Below are 19,642 nucleotides of genomic sequence, written 5' to 3' on the forward strand. Positions count from 1 at the left end.
ATGATACTCATGTCAGGTCCAGCCCAGACACTAACCATTACAATCAATTAGCAGGAAGCTCAGTGACACACTCAACCAATCAGAACAATTAACGGGACAGCTAATTGGAAATAAAGCTGTGTGTGATGAAAACCATGGCCAGATTGATCCAATAAGGATACGTGATACAACCCAGTGTCCAGATGGCACATCAATAAGGGAAAGGGGAAAGCAATTAGAGTTGGCACAGCTTCTCCCCCCACCTCTCTCTCTAACCCCCCCCTCCCTCGTAAAGGCTGTTCAGGACAAGGTGGTCAGGTGTCTGTTTTGCACTGTAGATAAAGTATTTATACTACAGATGTCATTGACACGGACATGTTAGATGGTTCTATAACTGGATTCACTGGTAAACAATGCTTACAGTGTGTCTGCGCAATCAATTGCCATCATCTATCTGGACAATCAACTACAGTCAGTAAGGAAACACTGTTTTTCAAGCCACTTCTAACCCCAGGGGAGAATCCCTTGCCTGAGCTTGGATAATTTAGGGAATTTGATTTGACCCAGGTCCTGTCCAGTTGTATGAATGCATGTCAGCTACACTGTATTACACATTGTTAGAGAACACTGCCCTCTACTGGTAGAAATATAAACTACTGTATGTCAAGCAGAACATTACTTTGAGTGGTGCGAAGACATTAGCAGCCACTTTGTGCCCTTTCTCCAAACAGGGATCTCTAGTTTTTAGATCATTTCTGAATCCACAGGAACAGACCAAGGAGAGAACAGGAAATAAAGAACAGCTGAGAGAAAGGAAAACAACTTTATTAAGCATCAAGTAGTCAAACAAATTGTGTTAGTGTATAAAACAAAACAGAATGAAGGTAAATACAAAGACAGTTGTGGAGAAGGACAGTGACATCACAGAGTTATGGGACAGTGAAGCAAAGGAAAATAAAATAACCAAATAAACACAAAAATAAAGAAAACCTATGCTATATTCATGAGAGTAAAGCCATTTTATATCAATGTGACTGAAATCCTGAATGCTGATTGGCTGAAAAATGTGTTTTATATATGTATGCCACATGTATGACATCATGTCACGATGTACAGTTCTAGTTGTGTTAGTAACCAGTGCATGATAGCAATAAGGCATCTCAGTGGTTAGGAGAATAATGTCAATATCACTGTGATGCTTAAAAACAGCACGTAGCAGAACTGTGGTATACGGGTCATATTTCACACACCCTTGTCTTATTGGTTAAATCTACACATATCAAATATATTACAGAGACGTACAGCAGAAACAGGAAAGATCCGTACAGGAGAGATATGTAAAGTAGAAACAGGATAGATACGTACAGTAGAAACAGGATAGATACTGCAAGTTGTTAAATAAGGTGTTAAGTTGTTTAACTCTTTAGCAGTCACACACACCGTAACATGTCATTTAGGAGTCATTCCTGTACGTAAGTGTGTGTGATATGGGACAGAAGAGGTGAGTCTGGAACCGGAGACTCAGAGAGACTAAATAACCCACAGACAGACACAGTCTACTGGACGTTGAGAGTGCGTGCTGAAACACCATGGTGCCAGTCTCGCAGCTTGTTGTACTGTTGTCCCACAACCTCTGGGTCCAGTTTATGGCCCCTGACACACCCCACCACAGGCACAGAGAAGGAGTAAAAGGGAGGGAGGGAGGTGGACAGGCAGGAGGAAGAGGGAGAGTGGAGGAGGGAAGTGGGGGAAAAAGGAAAAGAAAGACATTGGAAAAAGTAATACACAAGAAGTGTCAATGGCATACAGGAAAGGTGCTGTACTAATGTATTCAGTGGATTAATGGGCCCTAGAGCTCTGTGCCTCAGTGTGTTCTGTCTGTCTGAGGAGGGGGAGAGTTCTCTTGGCAGGCCATGATTACCCATAATCCCATAATAACCTACGATCCCACCATGACTTTCTGTTTGGCTGGGTCTTTAGACGGGAATGGAGGGGGGGGGGGTCCTGAAGATGAAGATGAATGGAAGCAAAACGCAGAACTCAGATTCCCAGATTCTCCTGCTCTGAAGGCAGGCCAGTCATGCCTGGATAATCTGGACTGAGGTGCTTGCATTAGGGTTTCCATCACTAAGAACTCCCTCTAATGTGGCTTCCAGTAATGGAGCCTTAAGCTAAGCGTGATACTGAGCATCTCACGGATCAGGAAGTATGGGCTAAACACAGAACACAAGTAATGAGAAACTCCTGGGACAGGCGAGACACGGATACATGGTGCACCAGAAAGACAACATAGTAACAGTAACAACAACAACAACAACAACAACAACATGGCACCGCACAAACACACACACACACACCATGAAACTGGCACCACACCAGATCACACAGGACCACAATAATGAACGGCTACTACTCACTTCTTTACAGGGTTGTTCTCCTGGGCTTGGTCTGTGAACAGAGGAGAAAAACAACAACCCATGAACATCGTTGCGGAGATCGTTTGGGGTATGTCTAACAATTGGTGAGGACGGCCATGGAGTGACCAGCCAAAAAACTCCCCATTTTAATGAAATTCACAGCTATGAATGGAACTATAACTCGACAAGCAATGTTCCACAATGGCCCTCCTCCAGTAGCAGTGCTCCATGTGAGGGCTAGTTGACAGGGCTGAACAGTATCACATGGCAGATATCAACCCTGCCGGCTGACCTCAGTCCTGCAGGGAGCTACGGCCTTTCATCCACCTCTACAGCTGTACAAAGCTCCCTCTAGAACCATTTGCATAAGATCAACAGTATTGCATGTTTTAAACACAGTAGATGTAACCAAATCCTCTGTCTGGAGCGAAGGAAGGCCTTCTAATGCCCAGACTCTTGTCTGCTCCATGTCAGCTAGCGTTAGCAGAGCCAGTCCAACACAAACACATTTCATTCATTTATTTATTCATCCAACCCTTTTTAATCCAAAAGGTTGACACATAGCTTAGGTGATGACAAAGAGATGGATGCTGAGGCCCAAAACAGAACTGCGCCAGGGGGACCAGAACATGGACACAGTGCTGCACCACAGGGAGGAACATGCAGCATGGTTTGTATTTAATATTACTCTCCTTACTTGTCATTCAGCGTGCGCTCTTATCCAGAAACATAGGCACACACTACTTTAAGTCCCTCCAACATTTTTGTACGAGCACCAAGGTCTAAAAACTGAGCCACACAAGATACAAAGGGAAAACTCAAACGGTGGCTTCACAGGGATACAGTAAGATGTACGTGTGATAGATTTCTACTTCCTGGTGACTAGTGGCTCTGCGTGTGTTAGCCCAGCATGCCAGTCACTAGGGTGTCATTATGGATCAGTGTACAGAGGGCGAGAGGGGGAACCCACCATTCTCCGTGCCGGTGATCTGAGCCAGGATCCGGAAGGACCTGGACTGAGAGGTGCCAGTACGAGGGTGCCAGTCCTCCGTGTCCTCAATCAGACGCTTCTTACTGGCCTCGCTGAGGGGTGAGGGATGGGTCAGCTCTGGTTCCATCCTGTTCCTGAGACCACACAGGGAGAAAGGGGCATTACTACCATCACTGACTACCAGCATTCATCTTGTTCATCTACTCAGATATTATTCAGATTCATTTATGAAGTGACTTTAATATGTAGACACCCTCTCTCACACCAGGTCATACTATGACACTTACATGCAAGTCATTTAGCAGGAGCATTTATCCAGGGCAACATTCCATACTTTTTCACACTAGATGAGCAAAAAGCACCATTTTGCTCGAGCCAAACACATATAACACACATTCCCTCAGTTTGGGGACACACACATTCGGTCAAGTGTCCCCTACTAAATCCTTTGTACTGTACCTCCGGGGGGCAGTCTTTGGGGGGACTCTGCATACAGAAATGAGGAAGGCAAGGAAAATAGAAGAACAGAAGAATCAGACCGTTGAAATGATTGAGAGTAAGAATGGTGTACCCCCCCAGGCACTAAACCATACGGAAAACTATTTGGATGTGAAGTAAGAGCATAGCTGTCACAGATTATACTTACTTAAGAATTCTGGGAGGCCCACTATCAGAAACAGCAGCTACACTAAAAATGGCAGAACAGCAATCAGCTACAGCACCACACGACGAACGGCATTCTGGGACGTCAGGGAGATTTATTTGTATTCAAATGAACTGCACTTATCATTTCCACAGGCCGTGAAGAGAACATTACTCAGTCGGGGTATTAACACAGCAAGACAATGACATCATGCTTTTCTACCAGGCCAAATAGTCTTTATGGATCATTGATCAATTGTTGATGTTGATTAGGCTATGGGGAATTGACCGCACACTTTATTAAATAATGATGTTACAAGATTAATACATTATATACCAACGTGAATGCTACCATTTCTCACCACAAGAGGGAACCAATGCAGCTCATACTACAGTAAGCTCAGGACCAGAAAAGATCCATCGCTTGTATTCCCGTCCTGAATAAAAACCAATGTCGACACACATCTCAAGATGTATTTTTATTGCATAACAAATCTTTCTGAACCTGAGGCAGATGGAATGTGTGCTGAATAATGTGTGTGAGCTCTCCAGCCAATGTCCTGTTGTGTTATACTGCGTCTGCGAGAGTATTCTAAGTGACGTTCCGATTACTAGAGCCACAGGGGAGTAACTGGCTGGTAATGAATTAGTGACCATCGGTAAACAGTGTTCCACACATAAAGACAGAGAGGGACAGTCAAAGGGGCCAGGAGCCCGCTGAGTAGGGACAGGTCTAGCCTGGAACCTGAGGCATTTCAAATAGAAGGGACCCTTTATAATGCCTATAGGGCTCTTATCAAAAGTATTTTTGACAGAAACTGAGGGTTAATAAATGAGTTAACATGTAGACCAAGCTGGAAATATTAAGCGGAAAGAAGTATTTATATACTACTATCTGTTGCTGATATTGCCTTTATATTATTATGCTTATATTATTATTGTCAAATGTTAATATAACTGCAGCCACTGTATAAATCATTCATATTATTTTTGGTAGAAACCTGCAAGAAAGTATGTTGCAGTGTAGTTTACCTTGTGTACTGTGAATATGACTATTAAAAGGTAAAACACTTACAGGCTGTTGTCCATGTGTTTTATAACAGTGACTTTACGGGCTGCTGTATGTGTTTTATAATGGTGTCTTTACATGCTGTTGTCTGTGTGTTTTATAACAGTGACTTTACAGGCTGCTGTACGTGTTTTATAATGGTGTCTTTACATGCTGTTGTCTGTGTGTTATATAACAGTGACTTTACGGGCTGCTGTACATGTTTTATAATGGTGTCTTTACAGGCTGTTGTCCGTGTGTTATATAACAGTGACTTTACGGGCTGCTGTACGTGTTTTATAATGGTGTCTTTACATGCTGTTGTCTGTGTGTTTTATAACAGTGACTTTACGGGCTGCTGTACGTGTTTTATAATGGTGTCTTTACATGCTGTTGTCTGTGTGTTATATAACAGTGACTTTACGGGCTGCTGTACATGTTTTATAATGGTGTCTTTACAGGCTGTTGTCCGTGTGTTATATAACAGTGACTTTACGGGCTGCTGTACGAGTTTTATAATGGTGTCTTTACATGCTGTTGTCTGTGTGTTTTATAACAGTGACTTTACGGGCTGCTGTACGTGTTTTATAATGGTGTCTTTACATGCTGTTGTCTGTGTGTTTTATAACAGTGACTTTACGGGCTGCTGTACGTGTTTTATAATGGTGTCTTTACAGGCTGTTGTCTGTGTGTTTTATAACAGTGACTTTACGGGCTGCTGTACGTGTTTTATAATGGTGTCTTTACAGGCTGTTGTCCATGTGTTTTATAACGGTGTCTTTACAGGCTGTTGTCTGTGTGTTTTATAACAGTGACTTTACGGGCTGCTGTACGTGTTTTATAATGGTGTCTTTACAGGCTGTTGTCCATGTGTTTTATAACGGTGTCTTTACAGGCTGTTGTCTGTGTGTTTTATAACAGGGACTTTACGGGCTGCTGTACGTGTTTTATAATGGTGTCTTTACAGGTTGTTGTCCATGTGTTTTATAACGGTGTCTTTACAGGCTGTTGTCTGTGTGTTTTATAACAGTGACTTTACAGGCTGTAGTCCTTGTTTTATAATGGTGTCTTTACAGCCTGTTGTCCATGTGTTTTATAATGGTTTCTTTACAGGCTTTTGTTAAAGTGTTTTAAATGGTGTCTTTACAGTCTGTGTCTGTGTATGCTAATTAGTGCTGTGAGATGAGCATGCTAAGTAGGTGAGTTGATGTTATTGTACTGTGGTTATCACGCCCAGCAGCACATCCCTGACCGTCACGTCATCACTGCAGAGCTAGCCTAGCTTACAGCGCAACAAATGACGGGGGGAACACTAACTTGGTCTCTTCCACTTGCCACTCCTACAGAAAGAGAAGAAGAAGAAGCAAAGGACAACTGCAAGATGAGAGCACTGATTCACCTTGTTCCTAAAAACACAGATGTTTCTGAGACGATGTGCAAGCAGACAACCAGGGAAAGACAGACACATACACACTTGTATTACTTTACCTGTGAGGAACTTTAGGGGACCATAATTACTACCATTACAAACCCCTTTTCCTTTATTCATAATGCTAAAACTAACCCTAACTTTATCTGAACCTCACCTTTTAACCCTAAACCAAACTACTAACCCCAAATATAACCCACTAACCCTAAAATAGTCCGGAAAAAGGCCCTCTCTCTCTGATTTGCCATGCCATATTATAACAGTGGGCACTGGTCTGGACTTCTCATCCTCACAAGTATAGTAAAATGTGTACAACAAACACACACAGGACACAACTAAACCCACACACATGCTGTTACTGTACCTGTAAAGACACAGGGCCGTCCAGGGGGTTTAGAGGGGGCAGTTCATTGGTCAAATAATAACTTAGGAAATATGTAGTGAATGCAGACTGAGGGGACCCCAGGGACACAGGAAAGCTACGGACCGAGGGGTCTCCCTCATTTGTCTTTTACCGCTTGGTCTCGCTAGTTTGAGATATTGTGAATACATCTGTCCTGAGAAGCACCCTGCCAGAATGCTGAGCTAATTGGAAACAAACGTTGGTATTAACAAAACCAAACATACAGGCCACACAGACTCAGAGCCAGACTACTGGATGTTTGGCAATTAACTCTACTATCATTTAGAGGGAGGGGCAGTGCTGGGCTTTCCTGGCACCCGACCCACATACTGGGTCAAGTTGGGCTGCCCCACCTGGTCATCCATTATGTTAACACAAACAGGCACTTTCAGGATACAGGGTTCTCAACAGTTCTTCCCAGGAACCCTGTTTTTGAAATGACATTTTTGGCCTAAAATATACTGCATTCATACGTTGTTTTAGATTCACATAAGCAATTGTGCAAATAAATTAGGACATGCATATACAGCCCCGGAAACAAGAGAGACCAAGAGACCACTGCATCTTTTCTTTCCTTTCCCAAAATAGTTGAAACACACACAAACATTTCTTGACTTTAAAAATGTGCCCCGGCCTGAGGCAGACTGAGAAAGACTGATGGAAAATGTACTACTGAGTATGTCCTGTCAAAGATCTGTTGGTAAACTGAAAATGGACACCAGCTACTGGCCAAACAGCATCATCCAGACAGGCAGTGGAGTGAACCACACATCTCTGTAGACCTGCTAACAACACGATTTATGGGAGGTGAGACAGAAACGCGTTCATGCCCAATTACCACATTCCTGTTGCCCTGCACCAGTCCAAGCGGACACATCTACCATGCACTTTCTGTTATTTTCAGCTGAAAATAAAATGGCGGTTACTTCGAGGCACTTTTAATCATCTTGGAAAGTGAAGGAGTCAAAGGAGGGAGGAGAGGTCTGAGGTTTGGCAGAAGGAGAGTTAACATGGGAGGAGGCGAAGTGAGGGGTGGGGTTTGACGTCAGCGGTGCTTACCCATTCAGCGGCTCTTTGACCGGGTCAACCGACACACCATGGGCTTCCAATAGGCCACGCCTCTGTCCAATCGCCACCTCGCAGGCATTGGCGTTGGAGTACAGGTGGATGGGCGTGTTATAGCAGGATGACTGCAGAGCACCGGGATTGGAGGAGGGGGCTGTCACTCTGGCCGGGGAGGATGACGTGGAGGAGGAAGGGGTGCTGAAGGGGGAGCGGCCAGAGTTGGGTTTGGGAGGTGCGGCTGAGGAAGATTGGGTGGAGCCGGGCGGGGCTGGGGAGGGTTGGGTGGAGCTGGGCGGGGCTAAGCTGGGTGGGGCTGGTGAGCGGGAGCGGCTAGCCAATGGGAAGGGAGGCTGGGGCTGCTGGGAGGAGGGGGCAGCGGGGGTGAAAGCAGAAGAAGCTGAAGGGATGGAGGCCACCTTCGGAGCCACCAGGGAGGAAGCGACCGCACCCGTATTGCTGTCCCCGCCAAAGGGGCGGGCCGTCTTGTTGTAGGCAGCACCCGATTGTGGGGAGGGGCTGGTGAAGGTGGGAGGGGTGGCAGGGTGGGTGATTGGCACGGGCTTAATGATCTCCTGTGGTTTGTCCTGAAATGGACACACATGCACAACACTGACACACTACACACACCTCAGACACATGCAGGGCCAACTTTCCCCAAACATCGCTGTAAGCCGTAGGTAACGTCCTCACAAGGGTAAATTCCTCACAAGCTCTGCACAGTGCTCACAACAGCCAATCAAGAGGTGGCGTAACATCGTCTCAGAAGGGCACAATGAGCATGCTCGGACACATCCACAAACTCTCTAGCACGCGTGTTTTAGCTAACGATCCCTGTGACTGTTAACACATGCCCCTTAAACAGTAATCGCCATCGTTCGGTCCATGTTAAGAGAGGGATTTGATGCGTGCGATTCACAGGAGGGTGCTTACCTTTGGCGTCTCAACCTTGGGAACACTGGAAGCTCTGCGAAGTGAGAGAAAACATCATGAGAAAAAAAAAAAAAAGCCCATCTGATCATCTGTCTGTAGTAGCAGAAAGGCAAGCACACCCTAACAGAATACCATCAGACTCGCTACCTATAAGTCGCTCGGGAAACAGCGTCTGCTAAACGACTCAAACGTAATGACGTAAACATGCAGTGAGGCCCTAGAGACTCCCTGACAACTCTACATCATCTAGGCAGGAACCTATGGATAAAGACACGTCGGCCTTGATTGAATGGTTACCATCTCTCTATGGACCAGCCTCTTGGGAGAGGAGATCGGGAGTGGGGCACAGGTGGGAGAAGGAAAACTCGGGAAGGAGGGGAACAAACCGCACAGGGGAAAAACATCTACAGAGCCAGACTACACACACTATCAAAGAGCGTTGTGGCTGGGCTCTACTACACCGCCTGTTTCCATTTGGCTTGGAGCACAGTGCCTCAGCTGCATATAGCGCCACGGCGGTAGAGACACGTGGGGAAAGACACCGGCCTCTAATACTCTGGTATGTTTCCCCAACGTTGGCTATGTTTCCCCTGGATCCTAATTTCACTCAATCATCCACTCGTGCTTGGTGAGCTCTGGAATATCCATATGGCTGCAAATTCTGAGATATAATTTACTGATATTAGTTTCTTAAATGAGGCCAAAGCCTCTTTACAGGCTAACCAGTCCCTGAAGAAAGCAGATGGCAGACAGTGTTAGCTAGCTACCTGCTGCCAGTCAATTGATGAGATGTTCAGGTCGGAAAGTCACTGTTTAGGACTGAGGGTTTTTGTCTAGATCCATTACAACTGACTCCTTCACCTGTGTTAAAGAATACTGCAGTCTTATGGGAAAAACAGGCTAAAAAAACAGCTGTAAAACAGTTTTACCGGTACAAAATCTGTCACTGAATACTTAGAAACTCCCAGTTGTTATAGATAGTAACAAAAGATCTAGAGAATCCATTACCCTTTTCATTCACGCACAACAAATAGGCCAATCATCTGCAGCAATGTTTAACAGATGTTTAGTTTAGACAGAAAAGACGTTCGAGCCTGACATCTGAAAATGCCAGTATAGTGTTAACAGTATGACCTGTACGTTTTCTTATTTTCTTATTCTGTGTTTTATTATTATGATGTTTTGAAGTTTTCATCTGAGTATTTGTTTTTATGCAATTGTATTTTTATATATATATATTTTTTTTAAAGCACATTGAATGTATGTATGAATTGTGCTAAATGAACTTGCTTGCTTGCTAAGTGCCTCTGTATCAATCCTGTCAGTATGCCACAAAGAGAAACAGCACTGTGACCACAGCCCAGAGCACAAGAAGACTGCATGTGGACACGCCCAGAGCTACAGGTGGACACGCCCAGAGCTACAGGTGGACACGCCCAGAGCTACAGGTGGACACGCCCAGAGCTACAGGTGGACACGCCCAGAGCTACAGGTGGACAAGCCCAGAGCTACAGGTGGACAAGCCCAGAGCTACAGGTGGACACGCTAAAAAGTCTAGAAGATACAGCAGCAGCTCTTTAATCACATCAGGAAGTGGAGGGTGGTTCTATTGACAATACTGCGGGAGTCAACCGCACTGTTAGGGGAACGGACTTCCGGTCGTGACCAGGAAGTGAGCCAAAAACTCAGCTCTTTATATCCGCTAGGATGAAGGCTATCTTCATAACTTTCCCTATTCTGTCCCTATTCGAGTAGCCAAAACACCATGCAACAAAGAATGTAGCCTAATGAAGAAAAAAACTCAAGGCACATCAAGGATGCAAAACATCATTCCAGGAAAAATAAGCACATGCTCTCCATTCCTCCAGCCATGCTTTGCCCCTCATCCATGGCGTGAGCCCATTATGACCTTAGTCTGCTGGACACAATTATTCCAGGCTCCGTCTGCTTCACGTTTTCTCATTAACGTCACTCTCAACAAACTCTCCGTCCATGCCTCTCGTCTGGCTTCCCAACCCACTGTGTCCTCCTCCTGTGTTACCCGGGCCAAGCCTCCCCTTTCCCCCATAACCCCACAGTGACTCAGCAGAACAGAATGGCCGTCTCTGAAATCAGGGGCATGTTCTCTGCTATTCCGTCTATCCCATTCTGCCATATTAGGAAGAGTTAGAATCTGGGTAGCGGACCGGCACAAAGCTTACTGCTCTCCGGGAGATTACCCAGCCCCACCCTGCCACATGTTGATGTCACTTCTACTTCATCCCCATTTCAGGGGGCATATTTCTCTTATGCATTTAACAGGGCATATTTTCCAACATGTGTGCGCTTGACGGAAGCAGCAGCACGCATGTAGAGGCCTGGGACACCAACACGAGATGGTGATGGGCTAAATGGAGCAAGCTGCGCCATTAGAAACAACATGGAGTCCAAACTGTATAACTGGCGTCAGAGGACCCGGGCTCCAGGGTGGAAACCCCATCCTCCATCGTCTGTCTGAGTGTCCAGGCCTGACAGATCCAACACACGCCAGGGTGGTCGTAGGAACATCTGTTCAGCCCACTGTCCTGTCTCTCACTGCGTCGCCTGCTGGCCTCTCAAGGCAGACCGGCAGTGTGTGTGTGTCTGTGTGCCGGGGGGGGGGGGTTAGGGGTGGACAGCTGTGTGTGGGAGAATGGGAGGAAAATTAGTAGTATGGCAGAATCAGAATCCCTTTTAATCGCTAAGTAATTGTACACATACTCAGAATGTGACTGGGTGTGATAGTGTTGCCAGTTGTAGACAGCGTGTACACAGAGACAGAATGTGACTGGGGATGATAGTGTTGCCAGTTGTAGACAGCGTGTACACAGAGACAGAATGTGACTGGGGATGATAGTGTTGCCAGTTGTAGACAGCGTGTACACAGAGACAGAATGTGACTGGGTGTGATAGTGTTGCCAGTTGTAGACAGCGTGTACACAGAGACAGAATGTGACTGGGTGTGATAGTGTTGCCAGTTGTAGACAGCGTGTACACAGAGACAGAATGTGACTGGGTGTGATAGTGTTGCCAGTTGTAGACAGCGTGTACACAGAGACAGAATGTGACTGGGTGTGATAGTGTTGCCAGTTGTAGACAGCGTGTACACAGAGACAGAATGTGACTGGGTGTGATAGTGTTGCCAGTTGTAGACAGCGTGTACACAGAGACAGAATGTGACTGGGTGTGATAGTGTTGCCAGTTGTAGACAGCGTGTACACAGAGACAGAATGTGACTGGGTGTGATAGTGTTGCCAGTTGTAGACAGCGTGTACACAGACAGAAGACAAAAACTTTGTTGGCATATAATTACTGTAAAAACAAAGACTGCAGGGCTCTACACCATTGCACTCGCATATGCACCTAAAAAGTTCTGAACTAAAATAAAGTTTTCACATGGCCCAAATTCAATCCCAAAACTCCAGCTAAGACAATGTTTCATACCACCCTGCACAATTAAAACAAATCTCACACAAACTCCTAGTACCCATCTAATCAACTCATCATTGAAATGATTCCACCATAAAACCTAAACATAGCCCCGTGTCTGGGAAATTCATTTTCATCATGTTTCTTGCCCTGTCTTTGGTCCGTGCATGTGATTATTACCGGATTTTTGGAGGATGACACATTTCATTTCTTAAAAGTATCTCTCTTACCAAGAAAGGTTGGAGACCAAGAAATATGTATAGTGTGTTTTCAGCTCCGTTTTGTCCATAATTGTTGTGGTTAATTGTGAGCACAAATCCACATTTTCAGCTTAGGAGCACATGCACCTAAGCTGAAACTGGTCTGGTGACCATATAAGATAATGGAATGTAAGGATGTTGTAGAAATGGATTTACAGTTGATGTACACAACGACACTATGCAGAGGCGTTGCTAGGATCACAATTGAATTGGGGCTTAGGCCTACATTAGTTCTCACTGGAACCCGAAATATTCCCAAACAACAGAAGATGAATAATCTTTCGGCACCAAATCATCCCTAATTTCAATCACATTGTCCTCTGGGTTCAACTGAACAATAAAACTGAAGGAGTCAGTCATTCACAAGTCTTTTTTCTTATGCTAAGGCTCGGTGTATGATTTAGTGAGTTTATCGTTACAATCGAAAAATCAACTACTACATTAGCCTAATTATTTTAGACCTAAGCCTACCATGTGTCCAGTTATTTGTTACAAACATGTCTTTATAATGCTACTGTCTTGATCTATTTTTCTTTACAAGGGTTAAACTAACAGCCCATTCCATGGTTGGGAAGAACTCTGCCATTTAAATGAACGGAATAACCAATTGAACGATAAAAACTGAACAAATCAGTTGTTCTTGAGTCTTTTTACTTAGGCAAAGGCAGTGGCTCCATGCTTGTTTTCATCTTTGTTTTCGTTGACATCAATATTCAACTAACTATTTTAATTATTATAGTCTGCATTTAATAATATTGTCTTTATGATGCTCCTGCCTTGATCTATTTTTCACATTCATGTTTGTTTGGGTTTGAAGTTAATCTATTGCAATGCATTCTTTTCAGAGAAAGGGAGACCAGGTCGTTAGATTTTTTATTTTTTTTGATGATTAAAAAGAAAGATATATGTCTTTATTCCAAGATGAATGGGCTAATGATTAAATCAGTTTCTGAAATGATTCAGAATGATTCATCGAAATCTTGCTTAGAAACAGAATACAATGTAGATTTTCATTTACTATGAACTATAGTTGACAAAAGTAATTTGGCTACATAGTAAAGCTGTTTGTGTGACCTTTGTAGATGTTGGATGGATGAAGACAAGTGCCAAATGCAGGTAGATTTTCCATTTGGCGAGTACATTTCTAAACTGGCGGGTGAATGTTTGTACTAAAATAGTAATGTAATAAACTATGTCATGAAGGCTCTAAGGAAATTATTCATGTTTGCATTACATTGAAATCCACCCGTAACTTTGGAGAGAAAATGTGTGCATTCTTTGTAGGAATATGGTACTAAAGGAGCCAAGTTTGCTGTCCGATACCCAAACCGCTCTTAAACTTGTTCTTCGGCAGTATTGTCCGGTAGCTACTCACTAGTGCCATAGTAAGATCATGTCTGTACTGACAGTGGTAAGGATATTTGAAGTGAGAGAAATCTCCCAGACTATCTATAAGCTGCGTTGTCTATAAGTTAAAAGGTTTGCTATGGTTATGCGGCCGCATGCGTTTTAGATTTGTAAATAATTAGACAGGTAGGTAAATAATGGGTTCATATTTTGATTGTAAAGCCATGGAAAACAGTGTAATTCTTCAGCCCTCAAAGTTAGAGGCGACCCATAGAAACTACGTTAGCAAGGTGACCACAAGGCTTAAACATTTTACTGACAAAACATTTTAATAAAATGTTAAACAGTAATAATAACCTTGTGCAACTGCTTTATACAATTCAAGTACGTATTTAGTTTTGGAAAATGGATTGTAGAGCCAGTGACTGAAGCTAGGGTAGAGGTGCTGGAGGAGTACCAGCATGAGATGGAAGACAGTGGCCCAGAGAGTAGTGAGACAGTGACTGAACCAACAGAGAGACAGCAAGAATCTAGGAATAAAATCCTGACCCATGGCCATTATGTATATATTGTTAATATAAGTGTAGGTTATTATAAAGCCTTTAATAGGCCATTGTTCTTCAGTTTCATGGGACTTTTTTTTTGAATTTCAGGAAATTAGGTTTAAAAATATTATTAAGATAGGGAGGGGCCAAATCACAAAGAAATTTTAGTTGTGTGAGAAATGGGGGTTTAGAAATAGAGGAGTTTCAAGGAGTTTCAGACAGTGACCAGCCAGAGGCCTCTTCTCACACAGAACCTAATTTACACTGCCAGCCTCCCTGGTACACTCACATGACCACATAAATCAACCTATATAAATTCCACCCACTCCAATCATGCCTTCATTTAATAACAACCAGAGGTGGGCTGACGGTTATGCAACTAAGGAGTATCGGAGCAGTCTCACCTATTTCGTAGTCTTACGGACAGAGTGGGGTTTAAAAGTACAATTTCTAGCATGAGTACTGACTTTCCAATTTTATGTGGGTGTCCATTAAATCAGTCACACAAGATAACTCACAGGGTTGTGATTCACACTACACACCCTTGGAATACTACTGAAGCTAATGGACACTGCTGGGAAATGTGCACATGACATATGACCCACACACATCTGCAGGGTAAGGAGACCGGAGGAATGGGCCCGAGGGCAAAACTGTTTCAGTCAGGGTAGGAAATATACACCCGCTACCCACCACTGTGGCCAGTGGACATTAGCCAAACAGACAGTTCAGAAAATGCCTACCAAAACGTGTTCATCTTAAAAAACTAAAACAAATCAACTCCAGTTTATCCGTCCAGATCCGGCCTAACTCTCACTGATTGGACATTCAACTACGTAGGCCTATACCATGAGCGCACCCCTTGGTTGCTTGGCAAGAACATCGGCTCAAAAGCTATCGGCGGGTTGCAAAACAAGTGGTGTTGCGGCGAGCATTTATAGCTACATACAGGCGGTGATAAAGCCTTTCTAGCAAGCTTGATAGCAGAAATGCGCTGGCATATTGCTGGGGGAAAAAAAGGCCAGCGACAGTAAAAGTAACACTGGACAAAGAAAACTAACCCTGATTAAGCAAAGAAGAAACATTTCTTTTCTGAAAAGTGGTGACAGGATAATACCGGAAAGTGTGGTATTGGCTAGTATATGATGAACAAACAGAAAAAAAATGTAGCCTACTGGTTGCACTGTTGTTCGCATTTATCAGACAAAGAGCAGACTAGACCATTTATTGTGAGAACTTAATAGTTGTACACGCTGCTCAAAATGTTTAAGGGAACATGTAATCATGCCAGAATAACACCCAGTCATTCAACTTCAGGGAAGTCAATCTGTCCAGTTAGGAAGCATAGAGCTTGTGAATCAATATCACCTGTTTTGGTGCAAATGAAAGTAACAACAGATGTACTGGAGAGGCAACAGCAAGACAACCCCCAAAAAGGGAATGGTTTTGCAGGTGGTGACCAAAGACAATTGCTCTTTCCTTATCCATTCTGACTGCTTCTTCTCTAGCTTGGTGTTTTGCTAGTGTCCTTATCACTGCTGGTAGCATGAGGTGGTACCTCCTTTCTGGTTGCACAGGAAGTCCAGCTCCTGCAGGATGGCACATCCATACATGCCATTGCCTAAATGCTTGCTGTGTCTCCCTGTGCAGTCTCAGGCGCATGGAGGAGATACCAGGAGTCAGGCCTGTTATACGAGGAGTACTGAACAGGGCCGTAAAAGAGCATCAACACAGCAGCTGGATCAGTATCAGCTCCTTTGTGGGAGGAGGAACAGGAGGAGCACTGCCAGAGCCCTATAAAATGACCTCCAGCGGGCTACTGGTGTGCATGTTTCTGACCAAGCTGTCAGAAACAGACTCCATGAGGGCCCGATGTCCTCTAGTGGGACCTGTTCTCATAGTCCAGCACCGTGCTGATTGACTGGCATTCACCAGAGAACACCAGAATTGGCAGGTCTGCCATTGGCGCACCGTTCTCTTGAAAGCCAGTTCACACTGAGCACATGACAGACGTGAGTCTGGAGACACCATGGTGAACATTATGATGCCTGCAACATCATCCAGCATGACCGGTTTGGCGGTGGGTCAGTTATGGTCTGGGGAGGCATATCCTTGGAGAGTTGCACAGACCTCCACATGCTGTTAGGTACCGGGATGAAATCCTCAGACCCATCGTCAGACCTTATGCTGGTGCAGTGGGCCCTGGGTTCCTCTAGGTGCAGGACAATGCCCTGCCTCATGCAGCCAGAGTGTGTAGGCAGTTCCTGGATGACAAAGACATTGATGCCATTGACTGGCCCTCACATTCCCCAGACCTGAATCCAATTGAGAACCCCTGGGACATTATGTATCGGTGCATCCCACGCCGCCAAGTAACACCACGGACTGTCCAGAAGCTCACTAATGCACTGATCCAGGTCTGGGAGGAGATTCCCCAAGACACCATCTGCCATCTCATCAGGAGCATGCCCACACATTGTCAGGAGTGCATACAGGTACATGGGGGCCATACACACTACGGAGTCACATTATGAGTTGCCGTGATGAAATTCACACAAGTTAACAGCCTGTGATTTCAATAGTTAACTTAGATTTTTGGTGTGAGTTTGAATCCAGCCTTCAATTGGTTAGTAATTTTGGTTGCCATTGACCGCTGTTACATCATTTTGTTCTCAGCGTATTACACAATGTACAGTATCCCATTCCCAGAAATGTTGTGACACTGTGTAACATTCAAATAAACACCAATCATTAATCCATATACTTCATTGAAAATAGTACAAAGGCAACATATCAAATGTAGAAACTAAGAAATCTTATTGTTGTTGCCCATTTTGAATTTGATGGCAGCAACATGTCAAAAAGGTTGGGACAAGGCCATGTTTACCAATGTGTTGCATCACCTCTTATTTTAACAACACTCTGTAAGCATTTGTGAATTGAGGAGACCAAATGCTGTAGTTTTGAAAGTGGAATGTTGTCCCATTCCAAATATTTTCAATGGGTGACAAGTCTGGACTGCAGGCAGGCCAGTTTAGCACTCAGACTCTTACTACAGAGCCATGCTGTTGTGATACACGCAGAATGTGGTTGGCAGCGGTTTGGGATCTTGGTCATATATGCTTTCTTCTTTGCATGGTAGAGTTTTAACTTTAGTGGCTCAATTTGGACATTTTCACTACAGGGGTGTACTCACTTTTGTTGCCAGCGGTTTAGACATTAATGGCTGTGTGTTGTGTTATTTTGAGGGGACAGCAAATTTACTCTGTTATACAAGCTGTACACTCACTACTTTCCATTGCAGCAAAGTGTCATTTCTTCAGTGTTGTCACTTTTATGAGATACTGTGTGTGTGTTATATATATACACATACACACACATATATACATACACACATATATACATACATATACACACACACACACACACACATCCCCATTAGGCTTATATATAAAATGTTTGTCCGATGACTGCTGATGATTGTCGTCCTTTGAAATACAGCACATGTTCAATACCTGTTTTTTGTCATTTATTTTGAGGTGAAAATGTGTCTGGTAAAAATGTTGAGTGGCTGGAAAAATGTGGGCATCCACCATCCACTGGCTGGTGAACCAAAGGTTTTAGTCCTCCGGGAATGCCCGGGAATAGCAAGTGAATGAACAGGGGAAAGGGGTATTCTCTTAGAGCTTCATTAATCTGAGACAGTGGAGGGGAAGGTGGAGACAGGAAGGAGAACAGGCAGAAAACATATTGGAAAGAGAGGAGACAGAGGAAGAGCAGAGAGGAGACAGAGGAAGAGCAGAGAGGAGACAGAGGAAGAGCAGAGAGGAGACAGAGGAAGAGATAGAGATGAAGAAGAGAAAGGGGACAGTAGGATGTAACAAAGAGGAGATCGAGAAGACGATAAATAAGGAGTGATATTTTTAGGGACAGCCAGGAGAGAGAGAGATCGTACAGGGGGATATTTTGATTTGATTTTGTGGAACATCTCGTTCACATTCTGAATCTTCGCTTACCAATTTAAGGAGGCCAGTTTCCTGTTACACACAGGGTTCTTCCACAAGCACACACAAATGTAGTAACTTGCACAAAAACATCCACACCAACACACACACACACTAACAACCATGAGCAGATGTGTTATAATGTCTCTGCCAGAACATCCTCTGAATAACAGAAGGCCAAGGAGCAGTCCATTTTGAGGACAGGATAATTCATACCATCACACGCACGCACGCGCACACAGATAATGAACCCCAGACTAAAAGGTTATTTGGAACAGTCTTTTCACTGTGGATCAGTACATGTCATTTAATGTAAGATAAACTCACTTCCAAAGGATTAGAAAATGTCCCATCCATTACTCTGACAACTAGGTTGGCTTGCCTTGGGTCCCACAGCACAGTCCATGCATTTACAGACTACTTGCACACCTGATAGTGAAATAGTGACCGCTTGTAAAAACACTTGATCAGGGGGAAAAAAGATTACATCAACCTGCCAAAACTCTGACTTCAAGACTAGTTATCAGGAAAATAAAAATGGTGAGCAGCAAGCAGTGAACAGATGTTCTTATGCAGTTGAATACTATTGCACGGCATGACACGGTCTATAACATTCATTATGAGGTCCATCATGCAGGTTACACGTCTCCTTGGGCTCTAATTTAGGAACAATGGCACTCAGGAAAAAAAACAAAACTAAAAAAACATTCAAAGCACGTCAACATGCCTGAATAAGAAACTCAGAAAAGGAAACCCTGAAAACCAAATTAAGTTCCAGAAAGGCAATCAAAATGTTCGAGCTAGAAATTGCCATGTAACAGCGACGGCGGCTAAATGCTCGTTTCAAGTTGAGTCCCCGGGGCCAAAGTAGTTAACCACTCCAACAGACCGACCACACGCTCCCCTTCCGCTCAACATCTGGCTACATCGAGACAGAAATACATTCGTTCAGTATTCCAATTACAATGTCCTTTGCATTTACACTTCAGTCTACCAAGAACATGTTAGTCCATCTGACAGTTAGTCCATCTGTCTGTGTGTTTCGTTATGGAGCTCCAGCGGGTATCCTCTCCTAACACACTGCCTTTCCTCTCCCCAGTTTTAAGACATACTACACATGGAGTCTGTGTAACAG

General features: G+C 44.1%; 1 protein-coding gene across 6 annotated transcripts in view; it reads right to left on the minus strand.

The window, feature by feature from the left end:
• Positions 1 to 19,642, minus strand: part of pdlim5b (PDZ and LIM domain 5b) — a 55,972-nt gene that overhangs the window by 4,943 nt on the left and 31,387 nt on the right. The window contains exons 4-9 of one of the 6 annotated variants that reach the window (XM_020053342.3): positions 8,905 to 8,938; positions 7,969 to 8,558; positions 4,034 to 4,075; positions 3,847 to 3,873; positions 3,367 to 3,521; positions 2,397 to 2,427 (exon numbers count right to left, since the gene is read on the minus strand). In XM_020053342.3, coding sequence (XP_019908901.1) covers positions 2,397 to 2,427; positions 3,367 to 3,521; positions 3,847 to 3,873; positions 4,034 to 4,075; positions 7,969 to 8,558; positions 8,905 to 8,938 — 879 coding nt within the window. Of the gene's footprint in view, positions 1 to 2,396; positions 2,428 to 3,366; positions 3,522 to 3,846; positions 3,874 to 4,033; positions 4,076 to 6,364; positions 6,418 to 7,968; positions 8,559 to 8,904; positions 8,939 to 19,642 lie in introns of all 6 variants that reach the window. The other 5 variants (XM_010895662.5, XM_020053343.3, XM_010895663.5 and 2 more) reach the window with 5 other exon arrangements.

Source organism: Esox lucius, chromosome 14 (assembly GCF_011004845.1).
Source record: "Esox lucius isolate fEsoLuc1 chromosome 14, fEsoLuc1.pri, whole genome shotgun sequence".
Taxonomy (NCBI): domain Eukaryota; kingdom Metazoa; phylum Chordata; class Actinopteri; order Esociformes; family Esocidae; genus Esox; species Esox lucius.